This window comes from Cydia amplana, chromosome 14 (genome assembly GCF_948474715.1).
Source record: "Cydia amplana chromosome 14, ilCydAmpl1.1, whole genome shotgun sequence".
Classification (NCBI taxonomy): Eukaryota; Metazoa; Arthropoda; class Insecta; order Lepidoptera; family Tortricidae; genus Cydia; species Cydia amplana.
Genome location: NC_086082.1, coordinates 3,394,324 through 3,416,512, shown reverse-complemented (window position 1 = coordinate 3,416,512; position 22,189 = coordinate 3,394,324). Strand labels below are relative to the sequence as shown.

The following is a 22,189-nucleotide window of genomic DNA, read 5'->3' as shown; positions in this document are numbered from 1 at the left end:
TTGATATACCTATACTTTCTTTACTGGCGTAATTGCTTATATTTTTCATTCCATAAGTTACTGTAGTTCCTGTTTTATAATTTTTTCATCCACTCACACATTTTGGTTTCTGCTTTTCCAAAAATGCTTGAATTAATCACTTGACAAAAAAAAGTATATTTATAAAACAATACTTTCTCCACCTATGATCCCATTATTGTCACAGACATGTTTTGCGAAAAATAATTTTGTTATTGTGTTTTGCAATACCATAAAGATTGCATAACAAAGTAGAATAATAAAAACTTTGTAAAAAAATATCCTACTATGTCCTAAATCGATTCAATTCAGAAGGTTGGCATTTGTTGGTCTGTCTCTAATAAGTACTCTAAGTATTGTGACTGTTAGAAAGACATGAAAATTGACTGGTTTAAGTTTATTAAGATATTCAGTGCCACACAGGTCATCCTGTACAGTCACCAGCAATAGTATGTTACTCTTCGAAAGTCACAAAAATATGTAACACACTCTTATGGCTCTACAAATAAGATTGTCAGATATTTTTGTAGCCTTTGTTGAGTAACATAATATTTCAGGTGACTGTACAAGGATCACTATGAGTTAACCTAATTGCCACACTTATGCCCACTTGCACCATCCCACTAACCCGGGGTTAAGCGGTTAAACTGCTAACCCAGTATCAAATTGTACTGGCAACCATGGTAACTCCAGGTTTTAACCGGTTAACCCGGGGTAGTAGAATGGTGCAAGTGGGCCTTAAGACGAGTGTCCACGGAAGCGTAGCTGCATAGACGTGTATTCGTCATTGTACGCTTGGTGTACGCTTGCTTGCTTGGTTTTGTATGTAGGCTGCAAGCAAGCGTACACCAAGCATACAATGACGAATACGTGTCTATGCAGCTACGCTTCCGTGGACAGTAGGCCTTAAGGTGTTAATAGTAAGTAAACATCTTGCATATTTATCACAATTTTAATTGCCCTATTGAATGTCGAGTTGCAGGAAAATCAAAATCCTTTGTCTTCACTTTATTTCTTTGTACTTTAAGAAAGTGAATGACAAATGGAAAATTATCACTGATATACATAGTAATCTGTGAAAATATGTTTCATGTGAACACATTTGTTTTGTGATTACATCAAATGATTTGAGTGTTTGGACTAAATTAGTTTATCTTTCTCCTATCTAATGATATGAAAGTTTTATTTAGGTACTTAATGGATTTGATTTAGTATATTTATAATTACTATTTGTTTTGAATGTCGCCGAGTCATGATATTAATTGAAACAAAGTCATGACTATGTTATTCAGAATATTATTCCTCATAGGAAGTAACAAGTAGGTAGCAATAACTGGAAACATGTGGCTCAAGAAGGGCTCAAGGCACCTAACAGCATTAAGAAAGGTTTTTTTTAATTTATTGCTAATTAAATAAACAAAAAAAACACAACTATTACAAAACTTTGCCAAACTGCGAAACAGTTTGTTGGCGATGGCGGATAAAATAAAATAGAAGAATTGAGTCTAAAACCTTAAAAATGTCTGATTTTATTTATTAGGCAACATAATAATAGCTTTTATACTGCAAATAAAAACATAACAGCACTGTTATCTACAGTCTTAGCAAATTACTTATGTTTTGTGATAAGCAAGTGATGCGTACAGCCATAAGGCTTGTATGGAACTGATAACATTGTTAGGCAAAACATGTTCTGGTCAGAGGGGCACTTGTAGAAATAACTGATTTTATGATTTGTGATTAAGATTTACATTAATCGGCTGCAGAAAAACGGCTCACATTGAAGTTACACTCTCATTTTCAAATGACATGAAACTTGGTAGTAATATTTAGGTAACATTACATATTTTTGTGACTAAATTATTCTGAAGTCCCAGGGATGGATATAGCATTTTTTTCATCAATCCAAATTCTGTTGAAATGACAAATCAGAGAGAATCCCTCTTGGGCCGAGCCGCGGTCAGAGGTAGTATACTTCATAATAATACTGTAAAACATTACGCTCTACTCATTGTCAGTAGGATAAAATCTGTTCACATCACCATATGTAATCATTGACTCAATTCACAATCAAGACAAATACTCATCTGAATGATCAATCACATGTGTGGTTAAACAAAGAAGCTACTATATTGACAACTGCCTATTTCAACTTTTAAAGCATTTTATGGCCAATATAATCTGATATCTAAATACATAGCAATTATGCGGAAGCAGAGTTCATACTTATAATGGTTTGTTGGTCAACAAGAAACTGTTTCATCACTAATCAATGCTGATTGTCTTATATGGGCCCATAACCTTATATAATCATTTTGAACTTGCCAGTATGGAGTTGCATGTACGTCAATCATTCCCAATGACTAACAATCAAACGGACAATTAAGATTAATTTATCTCAAGCAGACGTTTGCTTATAATTGTCGCTAAACAGTTTTAGAAAGTTCTAGTTTATTGTTGTTGTGTTTCTAAGTCGTTGATGGTGAAACTATATAAGTTTGTGTGTGTGTACCTACTAACATTAGTTGTAAGATTAAAATGTGTCACTAACGAAATTGATCCTTTGTTGGTCTTAAATAAATTTAATTTTAATTTAATTTATATACGCGAGAATTGCTTAAAACCTATTTATTAATGTATGGCACTCCCATGTTGAAAATAAATCCAATAATTGAATAACAAAAAAATGTATTTAAGCATCTAACCTGCTTAGAAAATTTCACGAGAATCGGTTGAGAATTGTAGAGGAGAACATCCGGACATACTGACATACGAAATCATTTTTACCGTCGCACGTAACACCTCTGGAGTTGCAGGTGTCTACATGCTACGGTAACAACTTACTATATTACCACCGTATGCTTGTTTGCCACCGATACCGCATAAGTATATTCTGTCACTGGCACTTATACATATGACCAGACATATGACGTATCGTGCTAACCTTGGTGCAAATGCAACTGTTTATAACTATTAACTATTATAAGCATACTTTTATGATAACCTATACGACGTATAGTATACGTTTCCGTGTTGACTCTAGAAATCTCTAAGTAAAGGTGTGATGGCTATTAGTTTCTTGCTACAAACAATGGCATGTTTTGTGTCACAACCTGTGGCTAGTTGTTAATAGTAATAATTATATTTTCTATTGGTTAGTCATATGCAGACATAGGAATCCGCGGGGCAAATTGAGAATTAAGACTATGTTTGGCACTTATATTACTCAAACAGCCTAAATTTTGTTGTAATTAGTACCATAAGTGCCAAACATAGTCTTAATTCACAATTTGCCCCGCAGATTCCTATGTCTGCATATGACTAACCAATAGAAAATAATTACTATTAACAACTAGCCACAGGTTATGACGCAAAACATGCCAATGTTTATAGCAAAAAACTAATAGCGATCACACAATACTTACAGATTTCTAGAGTCAACACGGAAACGTATACTATACGTCGTGTATGTATTATAAAGGTATGCTTATAATAGTTATAAACAGTTGCATTTGCACCAAGGTTGGCACGATACGTCATTGAGGGCTCATGACCGGAATATAAATTATTTTGGTTTTCCTTTATGGAATCAAGGCGAATTGAGAAATACGTTACTAAAATGTTACATGTAGCAGCGTAAAGGGGCCCACTGTTAATCAGTGGGCCCCTTTAGTCTATCATATGCGAGCAATATAAATATAATAATATGGTTCAAATGTTTTAGGAAATGGCGTTCAGGCAAGTTCTTGGGTTCTTGATATTGTTTTTATCCGAAATCTCAAAAAGATTTTGAATTTAGCAGTCTATAAAATATCGCCGATTACTGTCCGTTTGTGAATCTTATGTCGACATTATAAGGTCTTAAAGTTATGTCTTCTCTTGTAATGTGGTCAATGTGGATGTAACAAAAGTCAAAAGCATTTGTTGTAACGGTGTGCCTATCTTTTGGTCGTGTGTGCCACTTCAACCGTAGTTTCCAAACCTCCAAAAGTCCAAACTACTGAGCGGTTTTTGTTTAATTTGATGTCAATCGATTCATTTTTATCGCCCGGAAATATTGGCAACTTTTTAAACCGACTGCCAAAAGAAGAAGGTTCTATAGCTTGCCAAACGGATCCCTTAAGGTTCCGTCAGACAGGCGCGTTTTCCGGGCAGGGCGTGAACGTTTTATATGTAAAAGCGGCGCGCCTCGCTCACGCGGCTCACGCCCCGCCCGGAAAACGCGCATGTGTGACGAAGCCTTTATTACCGAACCCGTATTAATAATGCGTATGATTTATTCGCTTCCTGCGTTGTTATGATGCGTATCGTTGCAAATACGTTGACCGTCATCATTTCGCGGCGCGGCTTTAAATACACCGGGGTAAACATGGTGATGTCATAACTCGTGATTTAGTACCAGTCGTAAAGGAAACTGTTTTAGGTTTCTCAGTCAATAATCGGTTTGCAAACCTTAATTTTATTACTTACAGGCTTTTCCAAATGATTGAAACTATGTCTGGAAATGACATAAGCTCTGTGAATAAAATTAAGCAATAGATACAGTGGTACAGTATACCTACAATAATCCCATACAGTCGCCTATAACTGGTTAGTTTTAATACTATAAAATGTATATCAAGATATAAGGACGTAGTGTTAAAAGATATGATTGAGCTACCTTGTTGCCTGAATCAAAACTTATACAAATAAATAAATACGTACCTATCAGACTATCATCAGACAAAACGCCCCGACGCCGGTCAAGGCTGGCGGGTCGGAAGGTCGCGGCCCTGAAATCCCTGGATACATCGCTACAACATCTACGAATGCATTTTGAGTTCTTCACTGGTAGGTAGCTACCAGTTTTACTTGATGATAATGATAACCTCGCATTTTGTTAGTTTTTTAAGTCGGGTTTTACCTATACATACCTATTCCAGGAAAAAATAATAGTATGGATGTTAAATTTTAAGCAGCGGAGCTCATGCCTATATGGGGCATTATCTATGAAAGGGGACCTTATTGTCGATGGCGCTTACGCCGCACAGCGTCGCGCGGTATTGTATTTACATCGGAGCATCGTTAATAATGGCGTAACCGCCATCGCCAATAAGGTCCCTTTTCATAGATAACGTCACATATGTATATTGTTTTGTTTCCAAGGATATGATGACTCACACTGTCAACCGGAAAACTCTCATTGAATCCCTCCCTCCTGACCCTTAACAATGAAATTGAACTTAATAACAATTAAATTAAAGTCCAATTTGCCTTTGTCATTGCCAATGAAATAACTGCAGTGATGTACAGACGTTGGAATTTGTACCCTAGCATGTGTTGTTAAAGCGTAATTTTGTTTGGAGCTCGGGTTCAGATATTAGTCGCGTGTTGGACCTATAGGCTTGATAACTTTGTCTAGTCTAGACTACGAAATGGGAGCAATAAAATGTTAAAATGATTACTGATAAATGATAATCATTATATGGATCAATTTCTATATATTATTTTATTATCATGCGTGTTGTGTTTAGTTAGTACTTTCTTGGAGAACAATGGCGATTTATTTGATAATTACTATGATTATAATGATTTAGTAGCAAGGGGGCGTCCATTGATCATGTCATATGTTTTTGGCTAGTTGTACTTCGTACTACGTGATTAATGGACGCCCCCTAACGCGTATGTCAGTCAACTGCAATAAAATGTTGCACAACAATCAACAAAGCGCTTAAAAATATCTGACATAATCTTACAAATGCCACAAGAGTGAGTCATAAATGTGTACCTACACTTTTGTTGTGCAAAGTATTTAACAAATACCATAGTCTTTTTTTTTATACCACATCGGTGGCAAACAAGCATACGGGCCGCCTGATGGTAAGCAGTCACCGTAGCCTATGGACGCCTGCAACTTTTTACCCTCACCCACCCTCGTTGAGCTCTGGCAACCTTATTACTCACCAGCAGGAACACAACACAAGAGTAGGGTCTAGTGTTATTTGGCTGCGGTTTTCTGTAAGGTGGAGGTACTTCCCCAGTTGGGCTCTGCTCTAGATCTGGAATAACATCCGCTGTGCTGTGCCCTACCACACAAAGCGAGATGATACTCACAGTGTCCATACCTCTCTTTTAGACGTAGTTTAAGGACATAGCCGGGTCCATACAGTCAGCACCAGAAGTTGCTAAGCGGGCCAGGTGTTCAAAATGATCTTGACGCGACTTTATTGTTAAGAGAATAAGAGCGTGTCAAGGTAATTTTGAACACCTCGCCCGCTTAGCACCTTCTGCTGCTGACTGTACAAAGCTACATGCTTGACAGTCACTATTTTATGGGTTCTCCTATACTGGTATTACTGGTATGTATATTTAAATAAATGAGTAAATATGACGCACAGTGAAACAAATATAGAAATAGTAAAAATAAATTGAAATATGTAAATATTTTAGCTGTCAGTTATTTCCATACGTACAACAATTTTACGATGTAAATTTTGACATGTGATGTATGTACAAATACATAATTATTATGTAAACATGAATAATATATCTTCATTGCTTAATTAACTTTTGTAAAATACTTTGTCAAGAGAAGCTAAAAATTCATCGAAAAGAAATATAATACCTATGCCAAAGATTGTATAATTACAGTTCTAATCAATTTCAATAACTTACTAAGATCTTAGATTATTTAGTGACTATTGATATTTTTTTCCATAATAAATATCTTAACTTGGCATCATCATTGCCTTGACATTGGCGAACAAATGGCAATTAGATACAACGGTCTATTGTTTAACATCCTTTAATTAGCAGACTCGTAAACTTGCCATGTTATTTAAATCGCATCATTGTAGCGATATTTTTAGTGCGGTTAATCTTATACTTTAAACGAGCAATTCTCGTATATTTCTTTATTTATATTTATTTCGGGGATCTCAGAAACGGCTCTAACGATTTAGATAAAATTTGCTATATAGGGGTTTTCGGGGGCGAAAAATCGATCTAGCTAGGTTTTATCTCTAGGAAAACGTGCATTTTTGAGTTTTTATATGTTTTCCGAGCAAAGCTCGGTCTTCCAGATATTAGGTAGTTAAACCCGTCTACTTGCAAACTTCTCAAAATAATCTGTGCAAATTCTTCGGAAGCTATGACAATAGAGCATTGTTATGACATTATGCACATCAATCAATCGTGTAACTATAGTTCTACTGCTGATCAGTACGTACGTATATGATGGGATCATTTATCTACGTAACAGCTGATAATGATAGTGTCTGTCTCTTTCAGTCTTGCAGTGTTAAAAAGTGACATTTGTATTATCACGTGAATAACAGCTTCTGTCATTTGTGGTAATAATGGTGGTAGTACTTAAATAATGATGCTAAGGACCACTTGCACCATTCACTTATTCACTAACCCGGGAATCCCGGGATTAACCGGTTAAACCTGTAGTTACCATGGTTACCAGTACAAATTGACACCGGTTAACCCCTGGTTAGTGGGATGGTGCAAGTGGCGCTAAGAAGTTTAAAGGTTCCGTCACACAGGCGCGTTTTCCGGGCGGGGCGTGAGCGTTTTATATGTAAAAGCGGCGCGCCACGCTCACGCCCCCCACGGAAAACGTGCCTGTGTGACAAAGCCTTAAAGATTCGCCTGACCGCTAAAATTGGTAATCGAACCGCGATGGCTCGATTTTCAACTTGGGAAATAACTTCTTAATAGAATGCATCCAAACAGCAGAAGTGGGTCACTGTTGACGTTCTCCGCGGAGACAAACAAATACGGTACAGTTATTGAACTCGCTACTAAACTCGGTGACTCACCTTATTCCAGTAGCTTAGTCACTTATCAACCTCGTGGGCAAACTTACGCATACGCGTGCGTAAGAAGAGTACGTTAGTCTGGATTTTTTTTGGAGCGGTATGGTATAGTTTAAATTTTTTAAGGTTTCCGATGTTTAACGAAAACCCGACTATCTATCGGGTATTTTCTGATTTCGTTCCCAGGCCGGACGACCCGATAGTCGGGATCGTGGTACTACAGCTTTATATGACAAAGTTTTTGTGGCCTGGCGCGGATGTCTTGTTTGGCTGGGTGGCAATGAATGTGTTAAAGATCTTCCTGCCATAATTGGAAATCTTAAAAATTGGAACTATAGTACAGTTGGCAGCAATAGTTGCTAAGAGGGCGGGTGAGGTGTTCTAAATGATCTTAACGCGACTTTATTGTTAAGAGAATAAGAGCGCGTCAAGGTAATTTTGAACACCTCGCCCGCTTAGCGACTTCTGCTGCTGAAGCTATATTTTATATATTACGCTCTAAATAAGGTTGAACCCATATTTATGTGCTCTTCGTTGTCCAAGATATTACTATTGTCTGAACAACAACAACTATTTCCTTAAGGTTTATAAACTAGCTATTTAGAATCTTTGTGACTAAAATACACACATTGTTCAATCATAAAATGATTTATGTTTACAGACTTATAAAGTTAATAAAAACAGGAAACATGATGATTGACATGATTCATCCCGTCCGGTCTTATTCACGTCACGTAACATACTAACGTAGTTGCGGTTTACGGACCTGATACCAATATATAATTACTTTAAGTATGCCATTCTGTAAGTATCTGTATATCCAGTGTAATAATTATACGAGTATGTTTACTAGCCTCGGCCAGAGACATCGTTTGAGCAATTAAGATTCGTTAAACGCCTGTCCCAAAGTTCATCCCCTGATTTTACTCTGATTTTCGGGATGAAATTACCCTTTATTTGTATTCCGGAGCATGATTCAGATTTAACAATTTGTTATGGGTTTGAATTGGTTTTGAAACGACCTTGACGATCGTCTTGGCGATTGGCGCGCATCTTACGCATGAATCATTTCATTTCGCATGAACCAATCGTACGCGAACCGTAAGCGATCTTCAAGGTCATATCAAAATCAGTTCAAAATGGTTAAATCTGATCTGGTTCCAGGTTACTATCTGCGTGACAAATATGTCATACGAATCCGGCGAGCAGTTATGGTTTTATTGATTAATGATAAACAAGAAACAACACGCACGTTGGACCACATTATGAATAAAATTATGTTAGAGTGTAACGATGCACGTTACTATAGGCATCTAAATCAAAAGTATTATTTAAAATAATGTGAAATTAAGAAATTAACATAACATTTCTGTGCGCGACTGTACTTTCCGCCGAACGGCGATGTCAGCAGTTTTACCCTTCTTATACCACCGGCCATCACTCCGCGCCCGACTCTGCGCTCGATCGTCTTTAGGGATAGACGCTGCCGGTCGCGTTCACGGCCGTGTGCCGTGTCCTCTCACGCGCCGGCGCAAGTCTAAATAATATTTTTTAAATCGGCAATGCTAGCCAAGTGTAGCTAAATCTGTAAAATTTGCTATAAGCAAATGATTTCAATACTAGTTAATTACTACCCGTCCCGCACCCCGTTTGGGGTGCAATTAGACGGCTTAAAAACTACGGCGGCAGGGGGGACCTGCCGATCCGACCGCAGAGTAGGAGGCCCTCCAGAGGCTTCACGCACCAGCTGACCTCGGCGCTTCCCGAGACGTCCCGGCGTCCGAACACAGGGCTCGCACGACCACCTTGCCACGTCAGGGGAGTACCCACCTACGTCAGTGATATCAGACAGGCTAATTAAAAAATTTAACGGACCACTACCACGACCACCGCTCGGGTTATTTTTTAAAAATAAATGTATTTGTTATAAAGCGTTTGGGACTTTAATTTAAACCTCCCAACCCTAACCGCTTCAAGAGAAAGACTGATGAATAGAACAGCGAGAAGTAAACATATTTATCGTCACTAAAACCGCTGAATTGTAAAAGTTTCACTAACTTTCTTTACCTAAGAATGTAATACGCGTATCTATTTAAATTGGTTTTCTAAAGTCCGGTCACGCAAAGGCCCGACTTCTTCGGTCAAATAATGAACGGGGCAATGATGTTTTTCCACACGTATCGATCTATGCCTGTAGCACAGGGCTTCGGTGCCTTCGGTCAAAGTCAATTTAACTACGATTTCAGTTGATGACTCTTGTTACTAGCTACGTAGTTACTTGTTACTAGTTACGGGCGACTGCAACATCATTACTGTTGCAGCTTTAACGCGGGCGTTTTTACTGTCCCCTTGATACAATCAGGAACGGATTGAACGTTCTAATGGCGGTAGCAACGCGGGCAATGCGGCAAAGACATCATCGTAATTTATCAAGGAACTGACAGTGACAACGCCCACGGCAGTCGTCATCCAAATGATAAAAGGTCATTAGCATTACCTACTAGCTACGTGGCTACCTATATCACAGAATAAATAATAGTACACCTACTAACCTACAGAAAGGACACTTCCTACAAAACCGAAGTTTGACAGCGATTCAGGGACGAATCATGCTGTCTCTTTCTAATGTATGGCACTATCCCTTTCGGCTATTTAGGATTGTCAAAATTCAAGTCATTATCTGATCTGATCTGTGGTCGTGTACCAAAGGGACGTCAAGTTGTGTCAACCCTAATAATTGCTCGAAGCAATGCTGAGCCGAGGAGTGTCGCTATCGCCCCACTGCTTATATGCAGATTAAGTAGAGTGCTGTAAATTCTTGTCATCCAAAATAACCGTCGTCGGTCACAAATGAATGGGGCAGTAATAGGCCTGATGACAAATTTTGAAATCCCTTTTATTATTGTCAATACACTTGTATTGGTTCCGAAGAACACAATATTTCAGCTATACTCATAAGATTTAACATAAATAATTGCATTTTTTATAGCTAGTTTAAACCTCGCGCGAAAACGCCCTGCAAGCCATTTGTGACGTCATTAATTAGTTGGTGGAAGGGTGATAGACATTGTTTACATACTTACAGTGACGAATTTTCTCTTGAATCCGAATGATATTGTTAATTCAGCACCATATATTACGATTAGGGATGATAAATACATTACAAACATTAATCACAATAACTCATTTTATACAAAAACTCTCACACGGTTGCAATTTAAGATGAATTATTTAGATACATGCAAATTCTGAGTGAAAATCACCGAGCGCCGTTTTTACTTTTTAATTTTTTATTTTTTCTGGTTACGACAGCCAACATGGCAATGATAGTTCCATTCAGCTAAATAATTAAAAAAGTTTTTGGTGAAATATCGTATTATTTAGCATTTTATTTATTGAATAACAAATAAATATTTACTTTACATCGTGTAATAATATTTTTTGGACGTAATAAATGTTTAGTGGCGAAATAATATTTTTTTAAACCTCTAAACTCTTTGGTGAGGATGTATGGATTACGGTCAATGAGGTTGTCTATGCTGCTCTAAGAAATATGTCATGGATCGATGACGTCACTCCTCTGCTCGCTGCTGATTGGCGTTTCAGTCAAAATGGCTGATTGGAGAATTTTGCACTTTTATTTTATTGAATATATTAATAATCCTAATGTTTATACTGAGATTGGGCCGTTTTTAGGGTTCCGTACCCAAAGGGTAAAAACGGGACCCTATTACTAAGACTCCGCTGTCCGTCCGTCTGTCACCAGGCTGTATCTCACGAACCGTGATAGCTAGACAGTTGAAATTTTCACAGATGATGTATTTCTGTTGCCGCTATAACAACAAATACTAAAAACAGAATAAAATAAAGATTTAAGTGGGGCTCCCATACAACAAACGTGATTCCTGACCGAAGTTAAGCAACGTTGGGCGGGGTCAGTACTTGGATGGGTGACCGTTTTTTTGCTTGTTTTTTTTATTGTTTTGCTCTATTTTTTGTTGATGATGCGTAACCCTCCGTGCGCGAGTCCGACTCGCACTTGGCCGGTTTTTTAGAACCATATTAACATATATGTTGCTTTGAAACCATTATTTCCATGATTCTTTGTTACTGTCATCAGGCCTATAGTAATATCCAGAACCACGAGCTTGTATCGATCCGTGGCACCACGAGGCTTCGGTCAATGTCGCCAGTTTAATTATTCACCGAATCGAGACGCGTAAAGTTTTACATTCTATTCGGGCAATTATGATTTGTCTTCGACTTTTGGGAAACAATAGGAGTTCGTTTTGTCATGAGACTCATGAGCGACGAATAAAACGTAAAAATGAAATCGTTATTTTACGTATACATAGATGGATACAGTGTAGACTGTAGATCGTACCAAGAAATATATTTGGTATTTGTTTTTTACGAAGCACAAAGTAGGTCCTTCATTTTCTAATATACCATATGCAGTGCAAGTTGAAACCTTTGATAAGACAAGACATCTATGTACAGTCGCCATCAGATATATCGGAGCGGCTAAGGTGTTGACAATATCTGAACACGCACTCTAACGCCTTGACAATAGAGGCGTGTTCAGATATTTGTGAGCGCCTTAGCCGCTCCGATATATCTGATGGCCACTGTACAGTATATGTATTGGCCTTTTCTTCTCCGCCTTGCTTCGATTATGTTAGGTATGAGTAAACCTTACCTCATAAGTTTAGGTTAGGTATTGTATCCCGCAGTCGGGTGTGTAAAATAATTGACTTTATCGACAACAACTAGAGTAATTTATTAGAACCCTAATATAAACATATTAACACATTAAGTGTAATTCTATGGAACTTGCTAACTATGTAAAAAAACGGCCATATTGAAATTGTCATTGCCATGATGAATTTACTAGTGACTTTTGTTTACATAGTTAGCAAGTTCCATAGAATGACACTTTACGTACTTACATTACGTTATCCCTTCACACCTGTTTGTGAAATTGATTAGATTTTCATTATCATTTTCGGATAATCAGTTGTCCACTAGTATCCACTAGAATTTTATCAAACTTCAAGTGTTTTCAAGTAATCTTCATCTTTAATGGAGCAATGCCAATTTATTGCGTTAAGTGATATATATTATATCCACAATATCCACATATCCTTTAACTGCTCATAAACCTATAAAAAGGCTTCACATTCCATTGTATTTTTAATCTGACAAATCAAATTTGCATTTGTCTAGAGTCTGTTTGGAAAGAGAAGAGTCGTGGAATGTATTGGGCCCCATACATTCCACGACTCTTCTCTTTCCGCACATGCAGACTCTATTAGGCATCTTTTGGTTTATGGACAGCTAGAGAAACGAAAGAACGTGACTATGACCTCGTCTTTAAGGTTGATGTGTTTATGCTTAAAACAACAAAAATTAATTCGACTATTACAGTACAGTCAACTGTAAAAATATGTGTGCACTTATCTTACTCAAATATATGTCCCATAGCTCTTATGTCAGCGAATTAAGAACTATGGGACATATTTTTGAGTAAGTGTAAAAATATAATGCAACCATATTTTTAGACTTGACTGCACCTAAATTGATTGCTCAGAAACACTAATACAACCCATAGTTCTCGCAAGCTAACTTTAGTTATGAATAGATTCCTGATGTAGTCCTTTGAACTTCCATTAGAAACTAACAGTTCACAGCCATTCAGAAAACTTGCAGACTATTCATTCAATCATCAATAACCGAGGTGAAGGAACTGAATGCGTAATGAAATCCTTTGAAAGAACCTTTCAGTAGTCCTTTCCATAGTAAGGACAAGTTATTGAATAGCAAAGGGTAGTAGACTGAATCTAGAACAAAGCGGTCGACGAACTGAGGGTGAAAGATGAACGTTTAATGTTATTTTTAACAGGAAATTTACTTTTTTACCGCAAAGTTGATGAAATGAGAGGTTCTTTTGAGGGCTGATAAAAGATTAAAAAAAAGCGGCCAAGTGCGAGTCGGACTCGCCCATGAAGGGTTTTTAGGCGATTTATGACGTATAAAAAAAAAACTACTTACTAGATCTCGTTCAAACCAATTTTCGGTGGAAGTTTACATGGTAATGTACATCATATATTTTTTTTAGTTTTATCATTCTGTTATTTTAGAAGTTACGGGGGGGGGGGGGGGGGGCACACATTTTACCACTTTGGAAGTGTCTCTCGAGCAAACTATTCAGTTTAGAAAAAAATGATATTAGAAACCTCAATATCATTTTTGAAGACCTATCCATAGATACCCCACACGTATGGGTTAGATGAAAAAAAAATTTTTGACTTTCAGTTCGAAGTATGGGGAACCCCAAAAATTTATTGTTTTTTTTTCTATTTTTGTGTGAAAATCTTAATGCGGTTCACAGAATACATCTACTTACCAAGTTTCAACAGTATAGTTCTTATAGTTTCGGAGAAAAGTGGCTGTGACATACGGACGGACAGACAGACGGACAGACAGACGGACAGACAGACGGACAGACAGACAGACAGACAGACATGACGAATCTATAAGGGTTCCGTTTTTTGCCATTTGGCTACGGAACCCTAAAAACCGTTTAAAAGGGTATCTCATGAATACTCTAAAGAGATAAAGATAAAGATTGTTTGTTTGAAGCATTGTTATTGTATTTAGTTGCAACTTTTATTTTATTTTAATAAATTAATAAAGAGGCCTTTATTAAGCAGTGGGACACACAAATAGGCTAAGAGAAATAATAATGATAATAATTTGAACATTAATTGTTTTCGTTCGCATTTTCTCCGAAACGTTAGTATTTTTCATGCTACTTCAATCAACCTCAATACTTTTTGTACCGAGACTGACTGAAATAGCAAGACGCGTTCGTACATTTCCGTAAAAATACGAAGGAAACCAATTGGTATCGTCTTGGGTCGTCCCATTCGTTTTTCGTCAAGTTCTTAAATTAGTCCTATTCTGCTTTCGTCACCCATTCTATATTCGTCACAATCGTCAGTGGCTTTCAATGTAGAATGAGTGACGAAAGCAGAATAGGACTAATTTAAGAACTTGACGAAAAACGAATGGCACGACCCAAGACGATACCATTGTGTTAACATAGAATAAATAAGTCTAAATGTTCATGTTAGGCTGGAATGAGGATAATGTTTTTGGAGGCGTGGTTTGAAATGGTTTATCCTGTGTCTGGTCATGTAATGTTAGAGAATATGTGTCAATGCTTATTAATATTGCTTAATTTCACGCAAAATTGTAACTTATCTCAATTTTAGATTAGAACTTAGAACGGAATAAATTACCTAAAATGTTGATATTTACTTTACGTACAGTCACGCTCTGTGATTGTTACGCCATTTAGGGTTCTAGCTAAATTTGACATTCCATAACGTAAGTATGGAAAAACCAGATTTAGCTAGGACCCTAAATGGCGTAACAATCCTGTGTGGTGACTGTACATCGGAATTTTGGGGGATTATTAATATTGCTATTGCTAGATGCCTTTGTTGTGTCGACACATATATTATCACGCCTCGAAAGTCAGTAACCCTGATGTACCTAGGTATATAAACATAAACATTGATGTCGGTATAAATATTGGAATAACCTGATATTGGAATTTGGGGTGAATGACCAACTGACCATAATCGATATTAAAAATACCTACGCTAGGTACTAATAGATTAAAATACCCAATAATTGTTGACATTAATATTGGTGACCGATTAATTTTGATTTGATTGATTAATTGTGTTTTGTCCCATGGGGAAATTTGTTTAGTATAACCATCTTAACACATTGTTGGCATTCGGGATCAAGACCCTTAAATCAGCCAGTATATAACAGACCAACAATCACCGATTTGAACTTTCACGATTTTTACACATTATTAAATATTGACATCCGACGTTTCGAGGACGGCGTTGTCCCCGTGGTCTCGGAGAAAACTGGCTAAAGTTGACATCTACATCTACTAGCCGCGCGAGGTATTCGAACTACCCGCACTTGGTCTTGTTTGTCAGCTTGAACGTTTTGCGCACTACATAGGGATGTTACTCTGTCGACACATTGCCCCGTGGGCAACGCCGTCCTCGAAACGTTGGAGGTAAATCTTAAAACTTAAATACGCGATTAAGTCCCGTGTCCCGTTGTACAATTTAATAATAGACTAACAATCAATCTATTGTTACAAATCTGAAATTTAATCTAGGTTACGGTTAGGGAATTCCTTAACCGTATTTTCCCGGATTCACACATCTGTTTGTTTGTCCCGAGTCCCGACCCTCATCTATTTAATATTGGGACATAACGGTCCCGTATTGTGGCCTATTTGCGCCCGTTTGACTAACTAATATCGCCCGCATTTCATATAGATTCTCAATTGTATACCAGGAGCCCGGCTCACATGCTTCAGATTTAACATTTTGTAAAGGGGCCCACTGCCCTGCCTGTCGGCCTGATATCGGCCTGTCAGTTGTTCGGAACTGTCAACTTTGTTCTAACTGATAGGCTGATGTCGTCCGGCGGACTGATAATCATTGGGCCCCGTTATGGTTTACATTTTTATGTTGTTGGAGAGTTAATGTGTCTGTGATTTTTTTTGTCGTGTTGTATTTTGGAAAAATTTAATGTAAGAATGTATGCGGTGCAGCTCGGCATAACCTTATACATACATGGAAATGCAAAATGTTACTTTAAAATAGACACGACATGAAATACATCTAAATATAAAAGCTTATTAACTTTTCTATTCTACAATAATATATGTTATGTATGTCCGGTTCAAAATCGCATTTGGTTTGACGTCAGTGTTCGATTTTGGTTTTCTAAAATTTTGTATGCGCATTAAGTTTGGATTTGTTTATTTTAATGCAAATGTTTATGTATTTATACATAATGCCTTTGAAATTCTAGATGGATTTCCTAAAATAATTTGTCCATGTAGAATTAAATCATAGCACGTATGGAATTATTTTTTGGCAATACCGTACCTTTTGTTGACACAGTTAACTCACCAACTGTCAACCTTATTGCAACGAGATTAGGTCTGCTCATGGTTAGCAATTGTCTATTTATATTAGTTTTTGGGTCGAGTCTAACACACTGGAGGAAAATCGCTCCTATTAATTAAAATCAGTAGAAGAGAAGAGAGAGAGAGCATCGTGCCTCCTAACCTCATGGAGTTCAGACTAAAGAGTAGTTTAGACCGTTCTATAAGTTTAGGTCAATAAAGGTAAATTCTGGGTTGCTCAATCGAAACGCCCAAGCCGGCGAAAGCTAAAAGCAGCTCTGTACATATTTGTAAATAGGTTTATTTTAGCTTACTTGGCTTAACCCCAACCCTCTTTGAGTTTACTACTGATTTAGACCGGCTGACGCAACTAAATGCGTAACTGTTCAGAAACAACGTAGATTTCTGTGAATTACCTAATTTAACTTTGGCTGAAGCCTAAATTAAATTAAGCTTGGATGAAAGATGGTAGAGGGATAAAATAGGACTCTTTAGACAGGATTGATAGGTATTCATAGTCAAGCCTTTTCTTCGACGCATTCACCTACTGAACCTGTCCCCAAACAATCGTAAAAATCTAAAATATAGGTCTACCTATTCCTGCTACTAGGTACTTACTATTAAGTCCAACCTTTGTGATACAAATTCTTTCACTCCCTGAACAGTCCCAGCCTTTATTTCTTAATTAAACTTGAAATTCCCAAGAAAGAAATTCACTGTTAAGTAGACACCGTGTCGTAATAAATTCAACCTTAATCCTCCGGAACAAGTTTCACTTTCAAGCAACCTCCGTGATCTCAAACATCCCAAAAATCCGCATTCTAAATGTATTCGTCCTTCCAGGTACCCTTGACGTCCGCCGAAGGTCACTGCACATGGTACGGCGTGTGTGACACGCCGTACAACTGCGCTTACAATGGCACGGCTAAACCTATACAGGAAGAGACCAAGGTAAGTTTACATTTAAGACCTTAGAGAGAGGTTTCATACTAAGACACAGTCTGAAGATAAGGAGCGGCCTCTGCTAGCGGGGAAATGCGTGATATCTCTCCCTATGCTTAAGGGAGCCGCGGATATATAGTCGAGTTAGTATGAGGTGGAATTTTTTCACTCCACCAGCCCAAACCGAAAAGTTAAGTCTACTAAAAGACGCTGTTAGTATCCTCAGTTTACATGAAAAGTAGAAGAGACAACTATTTATTGTGACTCTAAATAATCCTAATCACTCAGTGGTTGATCTCAGGTGGTCTACCTACATAGTTTCAACACTTTCAACACTTACAACCAAGTATTTCCCTTTAACTGTTTGATGAAATCGATTTGCTGGAAGTCCTACAATAACCTAATAACAGTTAGTCACGAGGCAATTTGACTAGGTGGGAGGAGCCTTTGTCTAGATCTAGATGTAAACAACTTACATTGCCAGACTTCTTTCATATTTTTAACCGACTTCAAAAATCGTCTGAAGTTGATATTAAAGACTTTAGCCCTTATCATCATCAACTTATCTCTTGTCGGTGGAGTATCTACCGGATTTCTCTAATTTCTGGCAGCTTTTAGTATTTGAGACAACACAACTAAATTTTTTCTTTTCTTAGTCCATGTAACCTTTATGTTCTGCAAGTCTGTTTTTATTAAATTCTTAAAGGTCATATAGGTAGACGATACGAGAATTCACATGAGAATTTAGTTACATTGCCGACTACTGAGGTTTCTACCTTAATTCAAGCACAATTTCCACCGATCGATGAAATACGGCAACGAAAGTCGCATGCGATATCTCGCACCGTCTAAATTAGCTTTATATTTAGTACGAATTGGTATTTCAATGTGCATATATTTTAATTTATCGTATATAATAATCGTTTTGGACGAAGCATGTTGCTGATTTGCATTTGTGGCCACCTGACGAAGCCTGCGTTGTGGATGTTTGGTATTATACAAGCTGGATAATAAAAATAATAAAAACATACATATTTATCGTACCATCTGGGTTATCTTTTATCTTTCCTCTTTTGCCACGTCATAGGTCGTTAAAGCCGTCTGGGCATATACAGTTTGTAGTTCCAAGTTCAGCGGCGAAGGTGATCATGTTTGGGGACCTGTTTTACGGAAAGTAGAGGTAAATGGAACAGATGCCTTGAGAATATTAACGTTGGCGGGTACCGGGTACACACCTACCGTGTAGTGTTGGATGGTTGTCGTTTAGAGTCATGACATTAATGATGAGTTGATGATATTGGCACATTTTGTCATGATGTCTAAGTTAGCTTGATCCGATTCTAACTAAAAAAATAACTTGTTACTTAAATTTTGACCTTCTATTCGATTGCATTTTATTTACAAATAAAAAAACTCAATATTACATATGCAAAACAGATGCAAGTTTTTCAATCATTCAGTTTCGGGAACATTCACATAAGAGTGTAGTGACGTTATTCGGATTCAATAGGATCTGATTTTACATATAATGCACATTAAGATACGCTGCAAAGATGCTTACATATAATGCACATTAAGATACGCTACGACGCAAAGATACGCTGCCCGCGCATCAACAGCGTTTTTAAACGCTCCGTAAATAATAATTAGTTTTACTGGTTTAAAATGTGATTTCTGACTCGAAACATATACCAAAATATCCCTAATAACATAGTGATTAAATATAAGTAAGTGTAATTAAAAATATAAGTTGCAATAAAGTACTAAACACAAAAAACCCGGACCGACTCAGTGAAACGCGTAAGTGTATTCAAAATCCGCCGCACTTACGCCCTTTAGTATACGTAGAACGGTAGAAGCTAGCTGCTTAGTGACCGCGAGGGATTTCCAGGAATCGCCGCGAAGTTTGGTAAATTTTATCGCTAGTGCAACATTCCTTTGGCTTTTGCGTAATATTTATGCAAGAATTGCAAGATGACCCGATCATGTGAAGGATGTTTTCAACCGATTCCGGGGAGACGTTACCTTATATGTTCCAAATGCTCCAAAACCTACGATTTAGAATGTGCCAATGTTAGCGATCGTCGTTTTGACAACATCATGACCCCAGAGCATAGAGCTAACTGGGTTTGTCCAGAATGTAAAGCTAAAATGCCTAAAAATATTAATAATGATACCCCCGCCAGTCCAATATCGCACTGGCACCCCAGTGATAAAGTTACGGATCCATTGCAAGATGATACTGTCATAGATCTAGAGATCGAAGATGAAGCGAATATGACATTGCGAAGAAGAAACCTATCAACGCTTTCATCAAACGATAGCTTAATACCATCCCCAGCTCGTATGGTCGGAAATGGCACCGCTGACCACCAACTATTGGACTTAATGGCATTCAAGAAAGAAACCATGACGAGATTACTGGCCCAAGAATTGAACATACAGGAAATGTCATCAAATTTTCAAAGTCTAAAAACGTCACTTAACGACCTAAGTTCAAAATACGAAGACCTTAAAGGAGATTTGGATAAACTGCTGGCATATGTGGGAAACACAGCCGAAATACAAAATATAACCAAGCGCATCGCAAATCTGGAAACCAACAAAAATGAGATAAACTCCGAGCTCTATCTTCTGAAACAAAAATTAAATGCCACTGAAAACAAACTCTTACCATCTTCTATTACTGCATCGCCCTGTGTACGTGATCAGAGGCTTCTCACCTGCCCAGAACCGTCTCAAACTAAAGACTCCACTTCTCAGACGAGTGACAAAAAATCAACAGGATCGGAAACGAATAGTCAAATAAAGACAGTAAAACAAAAGAAAACCAAGCATCCATTACCCACCAAAAATAATGCGCCATCAGCGATATCTACGGCAAACTCGGAAACTAATATAACTATAACCAAGACGAATGAAGCATGCGGCTGTAATATTACCACGGAATCTAATGAGAATAAGATAAAATTATGTATTTTGAGCAACCATAAAAAATTGGGAACACTGCAAGCCATAGAGAACTCATTCGAACAGAGCGTAGACTACTTCCATCACGCCGCGCCAGATGGAGGACTAGAAGAACTTTTTGCTACATTAGACAGCAATCTGGAGAATTTTACTCAAAATTATTATTGTATTATTTTTTTGGGTGAGAGTGACATAAACAAATATGATAACGGTATTGACCTGGTAAATTATATAAGAGAGAAACTGCAAAAAATAACACACACAAATAAAATATTATGTGTTCCTACTTATATTTGCGGAGCTCCCATATATAATTATAAAGTAGAAATGTTTAACAACCTATTGACAATGGACATGCAAACTAATAGTTATGCATATATCTTCGACACAAACCGGGACCTAACTAATGATATGTTCTCTGACTACTCGGGCAAGATTACAAAATATGGTATTAAGAGTGTATTCGTTAGCCTGAAAGATTTCATATGTAATACTCGCAACCAACCAGCTATCGCTTCTGAGTGCATTAATAGCTCTCACTTGCCACAAGATTGTAATAACAATAAGACGTTTTTTCGGACGTAATGTAATTTTGAGGGGTAAGCATAAGCATAATAAAGCAAGTAAAAAAATACTTATGAGCTATAACACAAAATCAGTTGGCCAAATTTTGTATCAAAATGTAAGGGGATTAAAATCCAGGCGAACTGAAATAAGAAATATACTAGAAACAATAAATGGGGGTAGTCTAATAGCACTTACTGAAACTCGTCTAGATGATAGCGTTTTCGACTCCGAGGTGTTCCCATCGACATATAGTGTACTGCGCTGCGACCGAGCCGGGGGGCGGGGCGGCGGCGTGCTGCTTGCGGCGCGAGCACCCTATTCCGTCTCGCGGCTCGATTGTAAGCCGAGTAAAGATGACGAGATAGTGTGTGCGATAGTCACTAGAGGTCGCATACGATTTATTTGCTGTGTTGTTTATTTAGCGCCTAAAGTGACAGATGTTAGATACTACTCAATTTTTGATTGTATAAGAAGATTAATTAATAACTCGAATTTACCAGTAATTATCTTAGGAGATTTTAACTTACATTCCACAAGTACAACGGTAAATAATGAATTTGAAATGTTTATAGCAGAATGCAATCTACAGCAAAAAAATACAGTGTTCAATGATCTCGGTAGAATGTTAGATTTAGTATTAGTTAATGATGCTGTGGCTGGAGCATCGGTATCCACTTGTGAGGGTATTGTTTCCAAGGAAGTTCACCATGTTCCATTAGAAATAACGTTACAGATTAGCACCAAACAAACCTCAATCACTACTCTACCACAATTCACCACTGAAGCCTCAACACCCCAAAGAAATTTCACCAAAGCCAATTTCCATCTTTTGTACGCCCAAATAGCTAACACTTGCTGGAATGATACCTATTCTAAT

General features: G+C 37.5%; 1 protein-coding gene across 1 annotated transcript in view; it reads left to right on the top strand.

Moving 5' to 3' along the window:
* The window catches only part of LOC134653935 (NPC intracellular cholesterol transporter 1), an 80,527-nt gene that overhangs the window by 563 nt on the left and 57,775 nt on the right, over positions 1-22,189 (top strand). Inside the window, exon 2 of the mRNA XM_063509305.1 lies at positions 17,677-17,784. Coding sequence (XP_063365375.1) covers positions 17,677-17,784 — 108 coding nt within the window. The remainder of the gene's footprint in view (positions 1-17,676; positions 17,785-22,189) is intronic.